The sequence below is a fragment of the Micromys minutus genome (genome assembly GCF_963924665.1).
Source record: "Micromys minutus genome assembly, chromosome: 18".
In the NCBI taxonomy this organism is placed as follows: Eukaryota; Metazoa; Chordata; class Mammalia; order Rodentia; family Muridae; genus Micromys; species Micromys minutus.
The window spans coordinates 3910019-3921280 of record NC_137953.1 but is presented as its reverse complement, the minus strand read 5'-3'; the positions used below and the strand labels follow the sequence as shown (position 1 = coordinate 3921280).

The 11262-nt window shown below is 49.7% G+C and overlaps 1 protein-coding gene across 1 annotated transcript; it reads right to left on the bottom strand.

Annotated features, from left to right (window-relative positions):
• Positions 1–1666: 1666 nt before the first annotated feature.
• CLEC4F (C-type lectin domain family 4 member F) lies at positions 1667–8639 on the bottom strand (the record flags this gene model as incomplete). The annotated part of the gene is made up of 6 exons (XM_080932128.1): positions 1667–1832; positions 2334–2452; positions 3186–3337; positions 4644–5585; positions 7683–7799; positions 8564–8639. The coding sequence occupies 6 exons, from the start codon at positions 8637–8639 to the stop codon at positions 1667–1669; spliced, it is 1572 nt and encodes a 523-aa protein (XP_080788254.1).
• Between the last annotated feature and the right edge of the window lie 2623 nt (positions 8640–11262).

Below are 11262 nucleotides of genomic sequence, written 5' to 3'. Positions count from 1 at the left end.
AATTTTGTGTTTTTATACGTTTCTTCTTCTTCTTCTTCTCCTCCTCCTCCTCCCCCTCTCTCCATCTTCCCTCTTTCCCCCCTCTCTCTTCATCTCTCCATTTTCTCCTCTCTTGCTTTCTCTCTCTCTACCCCCTCTCTCTTCCTCTACCTTTCCATTCTTGCCAATAAATCTTCTTTATACTAAAACGAATCTGTTTGCTTGTTTTATTTGCCTGTTTTCTAATGAGAGAGAGAGAGAGAGAGAGGAAAGCGAGCACCGCCCTTCTTGGAGAGCAGGCCCCACAGCAAGGCTGACCCTATTGGTGGGGGCACCAGCGAGCCAGCCCCAAAGGGCGAAGTATGTAGGAGAGCTGGCCCCGCCCCTCACAGGCTGCAGCACTTGGGAGAGTTGGCCCTACACCTTGACTGGGCAGCACAATGGAGCTGGCGCTGGAGGTGTGGTGCAGGTCAATCCTGAGGGCAGGAGAGCTTTCCCCGCTTCCTGCTGAAGGCAGCACAGGCCATCTCAGCCACTGGCTAGGCCTCTGAGTTGACCCACCCTAAAATCCATATCTATAATGAAGGGATGTGTGAAAGCTGCAGAATCTCCACTTCCCAGGGTAACAGCAAGATCACTGGAGAAGTACTGATGAGGATCCAATACTGATGGTGCCGCAGAAGCCAGATCTTGAGCCAGACCAATGACTCAACCCAATGAACACTTGCGAGTGAAGATGTATGGACAGAAGGAAATACTGTGGGACACTGTGACACACTACAGCTTCCACCATGGGGTGTTCTCTAAGCTTTCTTGGGGGGAGGTTGTTCTGTTTGGTTTTTTATTTTGGGGGGAGATTGCAAGCAGGACTTGGGTGCATGATGTGAAACAAAGAATGAAGTTAAGACAACAACTAGGAAGCTCATCACACTGGCTTAGGAAACTACTATTTCCAGATACCGGGCAGTAAGCAGACTAAATCTTGTGGCCAAGTGGGAGGCTGGGAATCAGATGGAACCTTGTTCATGAAGGTTCGTCCACAGAGCAGGGAAGACAGTATTTATCAAGGAATGGCGTCCCCGTCCCCAGGTTGAGAAGAGAGAGCTCATTGCAATTTGAGGGAAGAATATGAAGAGACCAGAGAGAGAGAAAGATCCAGAAACCTGAATGGGATTCCTCGTGTGTGGGTAGAATGTTCCGCAGACACCAAGAGGTTCTCATCCTAGGATGAGCAAAACGTAGATCCTTGCAAAGATTGGTGAGATGGATCAAAGGGTGGAGCTACCAGCCCACAGGACAGGGGAGAGAAACAGGACCCCATCTGCATGAATAAAGAAACACATGGAAGCCCTGGGGTGACTCAGAAAGTTCCATGTGGTTCCTGTGAAACCCTGTCTGCTGTCTGCACTGTCACTGAAAAGTGTACCTGTAGAAACAGAAAGACCCAGGGAGACGTGGATGTGAAGGCAGCTGCAGGGACTATCAAGAACCAAGTTTCTGTCTGTTCGATGTTTATTGAGGGCTTATCTAGGCAGACATGTTGGGGTGCTGGGGGGGGGCACCAGCATGCAGGATTTATCTTATAAAGGAAGCAAGCATGTTAGAAATGGTGGAACAACGGGGCTACACAGGACCCAAGAAGCCCGGAAGTGGGTTCAAGGCTGTAGGAGTCTCAGGGAGGACAGTCTCAGCTCTGGCCCACTCTGGCCACAGACCAATCTGTGGACTTCTTGCACACCCAGGGGTAAGAGGACCCACAGGTTATGTCGTTCCACTGCTGCTGCATGTGGACGCAGTCTTCATACTCTCCGTTCCTGCTTCTCCAGTTGTCAGGCTGGTTTTTCCCCCAGAACCTGGAAGAAGGCGGTTTTACTCTGCTGGACAAAGCAGAATTCCTTCCCCATGCTAAAGAGGCCTACGGATGGGGACAGGACTGGGACTAGAGGAACGCTCGCAGCGGCCCTGCTGGGGCTGCCCTCCTATGATCATACCAGAATCCCTCCATAGAATCCAACACTCGGAGGAAATACATGGCAGGATGAAATCAGAAAAGCAGGAGGGCAGCTGGCCTGCTAACCCCAGGACCTGGTCTTTCTAGAAGCTGCTCTACTGGCCTCAGAGGTCAGCTTCTACATGCCATATCACATACCACAAGCACTGCACATCACACGCCATGCAAGTCACACTCACCACATATATGTACAAACACACGCATACACCATAGACACACATCACATACACACCCTACAGGACACACACTACTAACACTCACTGAACAGGACCATACACAAAGACCAGTAAAGCCTTCCCAAGGCAGACAGACCTGGACAGAGCTAGACAGAGGTTAGACTCACCTTTTGCTCTGGGCATAATTGAATGGTGTCCCATCTGCCCAGCGCCATTTGCCCTCTGTGCCCTGGTCAGTGAGCCCAATCCAATGGTGCCCAGTTCTCGTGGTCTGTACCAGGAATGCCTGTGTGCAGGGGACAGGACTGTGAGAAGCTGCCTCTTTGGACCATCCCTTCCCTGACCCCCTAATCAGGGAGCCCATCTCAGTGTCGAAGCTTCCAGAACCTTCCATGGCTTATCCAATACCTAGAGCAGCAGGTAGGTCCCTCTGGGGAAGCCCCATCTTCCCCCATAGTGACTTGTCTTTGGTGGCTCTCACAATTGAGCAGGGGTGTGGCCTTGCTGGGGTAGAAATACTCATCCTAGTTTATTCTTAACAGCACGGAATGGACAAACCATTTAACCAAACCAAACTTAGCACAGTCCTGTTAGTCTGGTGGACCGTATTTCCTTGGAGAGTCCTGGATGCTTTGGGTGAGTCTAGCTCCCAGAGGGCCAGGGTCTCCTCTACACCACAGACACTGGGTATTCCAATCCAGACTGATGCCCAGAAATGAAGGCTGGCAGGGGCTGAGGGGAAGTGAGAGAGAAACACAGCCTACATTGTATCACAGGTGTCTTTTCCTTCCCTTCTTGCTGACATGGGGTAGGGGCTGTAGCTCTTCCTTCTTCCCTGAGCAGGTGGCAGTAGCTGTCCATACTCTCACCTCCATCCAGAGTGCTCTTGGGAGCACAGTAAACATTTGTTCCTCCCTGACAGGAACACGAGGGACTCCGCCACCCATCAGGAGGCCAAAGCTTTTTGTGTCCCTAATCATACCTGACTCTCAGCCTGTCCCCGGGCCCACAGCTCTGACCTGCTCCTCCTGAGAGGTCACCGATGCCAGATGCGCTCCCTGGGACACACAGAACTTCTCAGCCTCGTGCCATGACTTCTTGTCACGAGAAAAGTAATAAAACTTTCCATTGAAGTACTTCCAGCCCTGCAGGATCAGCTGGAGAACCTGATCTAGAACAATGGTCAGGGAGAAAGAGTCAGGAGCAGACAGTGTCCCAGAGCCATCCTCGACTCATTCAGGAAAGTCACAAGCCCTGGTCATTCCCAGTTCCAGCATCAGGGCTGAGACCTCACACCCCAGTCATACAACCTCATCCTAGAGGCAGCATTCCAGGGCTCCTAGATGTCCCAGTCATTCCTGGGGACTCTCAACTTTGTCACCCATCGGCACTCTCTGCAGACGCCTGCTTTCTGGTATTCAACGCTCTCCCCTTAATGGCTGCCACCAGCCATTTTCGGCCATTTCTGTCTGCTTCCAATCCTGCAACCTGTAACCCCTTCCACTTCCTGACTTCATCTCCATCCGAAGACTACGGCACACACCCGTGTCCTCTGTAAGGATGCTCAGGCTGGAGAAATTTTATTTATTGGAAGGATGCCACACACACGTGCCACAGCATGCATGAGGGAGGTCAGAGGACAGCTTGCAGGAGTCAGTTCTCTCTTCCCACCATTCGGGTTCTATGGATCAAATCCTGACAGTGATGTCTCTGTAAGCCTCAGATGCATGCGTGGGTCCTGGTGCTCTGTGTAAAGCATGTGTTGACCTGCTTGGTTTGGCTGTGAAACAATCCTGTCATCCCCATCTTGGATATAGGGTCTTATATATTCCAGGCCATCCTTAAACTCACTCTGAGGTTGGCCTTGAACTCCTGACCCTCCTTCCTCTACCTCCTGAGTTCTGGGAACATAGATGTGCCACCAGCATATCTTTCTGTCCGCCAAACAAATGCTTAGTGCCCTCGGGTCTCCTGGAACTGAAACTGCAGGTGGCCTCCGTATGAATGGTGGGAATAGAACACTGGAAATGCAACCAGTGCTCCCAACGGCTGGGTCATCTCTAGCCCTGTTTGTTTGTTTTTGAGGCAGAGTCTAGCCGTATAGTGCAGGCTGCTCTCAAACTCTTGTAGCCCAGCCCAGGCTGGCCGAGAACTCACGCTCCTCCTGACTCTGCCTCCTGAATGCTGAGATTACAGGCAGCAAAGTGCAGGGAGGAGCTTGTTCAAAGTCTCCTGGCTTCTGAAAGCAGCAAGTCAGGAACAGAGCCGTGCTCCCCAGCTGGAGGTGCTCACTTCTGGCTGTCCCAGGCTACCCAGGCTGGCTTATCTCACTGAATGACATCCCATCCTCATACAGTGCCATCCTTCTCCCCATATGGTTAGGTAAGTAAACAGGCTAAAGGATTAGAGGTCATCACCCTCCCCAGAGGATGTCCAGACACACACACACATGCACACACACACCTGTCTCTACTCACTCTGAGTCTTCTGTTCCTGCTTCTGTACTGCCACAGCTTCCTGCAGGGCCCCCAGGTGACTCTGTTTCTCCTGACTCCTGGCAGTGAGAGTTTTGGTAGCCTCCAGATCTGCTTTCAGACTCTGCATCTCTGCCTTGGTCTTCTGAAGATCGCTCTGTAGCGTCTGGACATTGGACTTCAAGGCGGAGACATCATTCAGGTTCCTTCTCAGTGTCTGTAACTCTCTGCTGGCTTCTTCCAATTGGCCACCGACCACCTTGATCTGGGAATTCAAGGAACCGGTGGTTTTCAGCTCAGTTTTCAACCCCTGGATCTGGGCGTCTGTCTGCTCCAGGTGGCCGTTTGCATTTTGAGTCTGAGCGGTGAGTGTTTCCAGATCTTTCTTTAGTGAGTTCATCTCATTACCAGTTCTTTCCATATCTTCTTTCATGGTCTGGATTTCAGCACTGACGTTGTTCATGCTGTGCTGGAGAAAGCTGTGAGTCTGCGAGCTGAGGTCCTTTGAACTCTGCACACTTACCCTCAGAGCCTGGATCTCAGACTGGGCTTCCTCCAGGCCTCTGCCCAAAATGTGGAGCTCAGCACTGGTGTTTTCTGTGCTGCTCCTTAAGAGACCTTGGGTCTGGGAAGTCATAGCATTTGCCTTTGCCAAATCTCCTCTCAGACTATGGAGATCAGCACTGGCCACCTCCAAGGAGTTTCTTAGTGCCTGGGTCTCCAAAGCCAAGGCCCCAGAGACCTTCAGCACATCTTTCGTCTGACGGATGTCAGCGCTCGCATCCTCCAGTTGGCTCCCAAGCAACTGCACCCGAGAACTAACATTGTCCACTCGATACTGCAGTATCTGTATCTCCATGTGACAACTGCTAGAATTCTCCTCATAGTTCCTAAGTCTCTGGATAGCCTCCTGCATTTCTGCCACCCTGACAAACTGGGAGTGATCTGAAAAGAGGAAACAGGAGGTACCATAAAGGCATGTCATGTGTGGGGAAGTTCAGAATATTCCTTAATGTTCCTGAGTGTGATAGTCAATACTGTCAACTTAGAAGAACCTAGAATTACCCAGAAGACAAATCTCTAGGTATATCTCTAAGATAGTTTTCAGAGACATTTAACTGAGCAGTAAAGACTCACTATGAATGTGGGCTTCACCATCCCAAGTGCTAGGGTCCTAGACTGATTGAAAAAAAGGAAAAGCGTATGTATGTATGTATATATATATATATATATATATATATGTATATATATATATATATACACACACATATATATATGTGTGTGTGTTTGTGTGTGTATATATGTGTGTATGTATATGTGTGTATGTATATACATGTATGTGTGTATATGTGTGTATGTGTATATATGTGTATATACATATGTGTGTATGTATATATATGTGTGTGTATATATATGTGTGTATATATATGTATGTGTGTATATATGTATATGTATATATGTGTGTGTATATGTGTATATATTTGTGTGTATATGTGTGTGTATATATATGTGTATATGTGTATATATTTGTATATGTATATATGTGTGTGTATATGTATGTGTATATGTGTATATATGTATGTTTATGTATATATATGTATATATATGTATATGTGTATATGTGTGTATAGCTGAGCACTGAGATCATAGTTCTCTGCTTCCCAACTGTTAACACAATATGATAAACTACCTCATGCTTTTGCTTCCATGCCTTAAGGCCATGATAAAATGTGGCTTCAAACTGTGAGCCAACATAAATTCTCCCTGCAGTTCCTTTTATAATGTATCTGTTGCAGCAGATACATTAGAAACTCCTCCACACATGGCTTTGAGTGATTCTAGGGCAGCCAGCTGGTGCCTGAAGCTACATAGACTCTGGAGATGGACCACCCAAGAATGCAAGCCTAAAAACAAGGTACATAGAAGCAGCCTGCTGCACACACACACACACACACACACAAGAGCAGAAAAACTGAAGCTCTGGACTGGGTTCAATTCCCAACACTACCAAGAATATTTTTCTCAGATCATGTGACTGAAAAAAGGATGAAAAGACATTTTTTTAAAAAAATCTTTCCATATGAAACTCTGTAAGGGACAAGTGAGGTTGAAGTCAGGAGGGAATGAGACGGATCACAGAGGGTTGAAAGTAAACCCTGGGGAGGGGATGGCAGATTGGCTCCTCACCTTGACTGTAGAGATGGTTTCAGGAACATACTACATAGGGATTTATCAGGTTGTGCAATTTAAATATGTAAATGTAAATATTTACAGCTATTGGACCTCAATAAAGCTGTGCTTAAAAATAAGGAACAATTTTGGGTTTGGAGAAATAGCTTATTTGATAGAACACTTGTTTAGTTTGCACGAGGTTGTGGGTTCAGTCCTCAGCACCGTGTGACCTGGGCATGGAGCTACACACCTATAATCTAGCGCTATAGAAGCAGAGGCAGGAAGATCAGACATTTAAGGTCATTCTTAGCTTTTTAGTTCGAAACCAACCTGGACTGCACGAGAGAGGCCCTGTGTCAAAAAATAAGTTTACAATATTTTTAAGAAGGGAGGTGGGACCTGGAGCTAGGTGTGGGAATAGCAGCCGAAACCAGGGTGCGTGCCCCACACCCCACACCCAGCTCCCTGAGGCATGCCCTCACTGAAACTACTCACTGTCACGTTCAGAGGAGTTGCCTCCCAGAAGCGGGGCTTGGAAGGAAAGAGCCTCCATCCGCTTATGTCTCCAAGGCTGTAAAGCTGAGAAAGCCATTCCTGGGTTAGCTCAATCTAGAGCCCTGACATGATAGGCCGCCCACACAAGCTAGGGTTCCAGAAAGGGAGGAGCACCAGGACCCCTCCCAGGTTCCCTGGAGGGCCTCCCCTCTCATGATGCATCTCAGCACAATGCACTGTTGACTTCAGGTCTGGGGCTAGGTTGGTGGTGCAGTGTTACTTCAGAGAGCAGTGTCCAGAAGTCTGCCGTCTGAGTCCCTTGGGACCTTGGCACAGTAGGAGAGTAAGATGTGGCTAAAGTCACTGAGAACTTACCCACCACAAAAAGGGCAAGGAGAGAGAGGAACACAGTCACCACCATCAATGCCCCAACGGCCTGGGCGTGCCTCAGTGTCCTGGGAGCCATGGGAGCAGCTGACTTAGGCCCCAGTCCTGCAGGGGAGAAGCTGAGACTCAGGGTAAAAGTGCAGGGAGGACCAGGACTGTAGGGCTCCACACAGTCCCTTGGCTTGTCCATTGGGGATGAGAACAGCCACATGCTTCTCACCGAGAACAGGCAGAGAAAGGAAACATTCTCTCTGGACAGACAACAGCCAAAGATCAGGGGCTCACAACCTAACGAGGTGCAGTGGTGTCCTGGGCATGGAACCCTCCCCAGAGAGAGCTTTACCATGGAAATGTGATCATAAAGGAACAAGAAAGTGAAGGGGAGGTAGACAGAAAGGAGGCACATAGCAGGGGTCCACACCTCCAGGTCCTCATCTCGTTAACAACTTGACTAAATTAAGCATTAGTGTCCCTTGGGTGGATGTTTTTGTTCCTGGAGCCTTCCACAGAGCTTGAAATGTTGCTATGCATATCCTGGGCCTTCTGAGAAATTGGGTAATAAACAGCTAATGATCTCAGAGAGCACCAGCCACAGAGGATGCAGGGGCTAAACAGTAAACAAAGCTGGGGTTCAAAACCAGGCCCATCTGAACTCCAAGTACATGTTTTTCCTGACATCAGGTGACTGTGCCCAGTGGAGGAGCTCTTGGAGGTTTCATACAGAACCTGGGGTGCTCAGAGTTATGGTCCTCTGCTGACCCATTTATTCTGACCTATCTATTTACTACAGAACCAAGGCAGGGGTGATACAAATCTCTGGACTGGCAAAGATGGGCTCAGAGGGCAGGATATAGGCAGAACTTCCTCACCTCGGGGCTGCAGGGAGACGCACTGGTTGTCTATGCAGTATCTAGCCGTATCTCTGTTCAGCTCCGCCTCCTTCATCCTCCTGCTCTGCTCTTACCACAGGTTCCCAAGGTCTGTCCTGTGAGCCCACAGCGGTGGGAGCCGGGATTTATGTTCTCCTGAGGTCGTGGCCAGCCCTGCCTCCTCCCTCTGACTCTTCAGAAACCCAATGTTACCACTGGCCCCTCCTCTCAGAGTCCCAAGGGCCAAGAGCCCAACAGCCCTCTTCCCCTCTGCGCCTGGCTTCATACCAGGCTCTGTCTCAGAGTCACATACCACCCAGTCCCCTTCGACAGGATCTGAGATCTGCACCTAGGAAGAAGACCGTCAACTTTTTGGAGGAAATGTGCTTCTGGGGCTGAAGAGATGGCTCAGTCAGTCAAGTGCCTCTGTGTAAGCATGAAGACACTTTGACTGTAGTCACTGTGCTGGGGAGGTAGAGGCAGGAAGATCCCTACAGCCTTCTAGCCAGGATGCCTCACTGAATCAATTAGCTCTGCATCCAGAGAGAAATTCTTTTTCAATAAAGGTGGGAAGGGTAAGGAAAGATGCTCAGCGCTGGCCTCGGATTTCCATCAGGCTGGAGGTGACTCGCACCTTTAATCCCAGCACTTGGGAGGCAGAGGCAGGTTGATCTCTGTGAGTCTGAGGCCACTCTGGCCTGACAGTAAGTTCTAGGCTATCCAAAGCCACATAGCGAGACCCTGTCTCAAAAGCCAAACAAACAAAAACAGTGCACGAGGTGGGGAGGATTCGTAGGGGGAGGCAAAGACTCTGCCCGCTCTGAACCTCAGAACTTTACAGACAGGTCACACACAGGAAAGGAGCTGACATGCTTCATGTAGAGTGAGAAGGGAGGCCAAGCTTCCCAGGGGATGATATATGGCTTCTGCAGGGTGGTGTCTCTTGCTAACCAAGACTCCCCTCCAAAGTCAGAGGAGCCTGGCATATTCTGACCCCACTCCCCTGTGCCTGTTGAGAGAGCTTGACATTCAGTTGATAGTTGATTTGATAGACAAGCCCCCATGTTAGGCGCTCTCCCCTCTCAATTACGAACTCACAGATGCCTCTTCCCATGCGGACCATGTGATGCTTCTTGTTTTTGACTCAGTTCCTGTACCCCATTCCCATTTCTTTCCCCCAAATCTTGGAGCCACCCTTTCACAAGCCCAGGGGCACTGACTGAGAACCCTGAAAGTTCAGTACCCAAGAAGCCACTCTGACAGGAGCCAGCGTGGGTCCTGTTGGGCAAGGAGGGGTCTGGGTAATGGTGCTGCTGTCCACTCAGGAGGAAAGCGGCCTGTGAAGACAGATCTGCTGGGTGGTCTTCATCCAACTCCGTGTGTGTGTGTGTGTGTGTGTGTGTGTGTGTGTGTGTGTGTGTGTAAGTATGCAGAGTACATAGGATATGGCTGTTGACCCCCGACCTTCTGTGTACCGAATGCTAGCCTTCTGTGTAGGAAAGGCACCCCTTCTGGGTCACTCAGCAGTCCTGCCCAAACCCCCAGCCAGGTCTTCCACACTCCTCTCTCTGGGAGGGGTTGAAAGTCATAGGCAATGCCTTTCTGGGCATCATAGAAAGAGGAAAGGGCTGGTCCTGGTTTCTATTTCCCCAACACATAAGAAAGGTCAAGCTGGACCCAACTCAGGAACTATTTCTCCTGACATCCTGAGAAACTGGGGGGACCTGAAAAGCAGAACTTTGGGGATCCCTTGCTCAGCAGCAGGGTGTGGTCTGGGCAGGAGAAGGGCAGCGTCCCACAAGCTGTGACCACCAGGTGCCTTGTGTGTGTTCACCTTCCCAATTCTCTCTCCCCTCGGACCAGGGTCCCAGTGATTGCGTCTTCCCCAGGAAACCGTCTGCAGGTAAGGAACCCTGGATGCTGTTCTCCTCTTTGCTAAGAAGCTTCTCTACTCTCAGATAAAGAAGAGCAGAGGAGCCTTTTGCACACTAGCACGAGGGGTGTCATCCACACATTTGTTTTTCTATTCCTAGGACACGTTCCCACAGGGCTTGCTCTTGAAGATTCTTGAACATTCATTCCGGTTTATTCACTTGTTTGTTGTCTGTCTGTCTGTCTGTATGCTTTTTAGCAGTGCTGGAGATTGAACCCAGGGCCTGTACAGAGTAAGCAAGTATTCCACCACAGAGACACACATCCAGCCTTAGAGATGGGTGTTGAATTCAGCAACTGGGGATGCACAGCTTTGAATCTCAACAATGCCAATGCCTAACACATGAGACATGCGAGTTGGCCAACTGTGGCTTGGTCAACAGTGGATGAAGGACAAAGACCTCTAAGACATCCACGGGCACCTGTGCAGGCTGACATGGCTCTCAGCTTCAGGTTGCATGCTTAAGGTTTGCCTTGGCAACATCCTACCCCCGCCATCTGGAACTCGCGTGACCAAAGCTGGACCAAGACCTGGCACCAGGAGTGAGAACTGGCTTGACCCACCTCTTACCCTTACCTCCTCGCAGCTTCAGGGACCAGCATGCGACCCAGCCCTGGGATTCTTGTATTAGAATTCTTGGTCAATTCTTCCCTCTGGTGTTATGAGGGCCCAGGGTTGTGAGGACTCAGGGCTGTGAGCTTCTAGTTTGGGGTCTTCATGATGCCCCCAGCCTTGCTCTAATTTAAGTTCATCCAGCACGACTTCC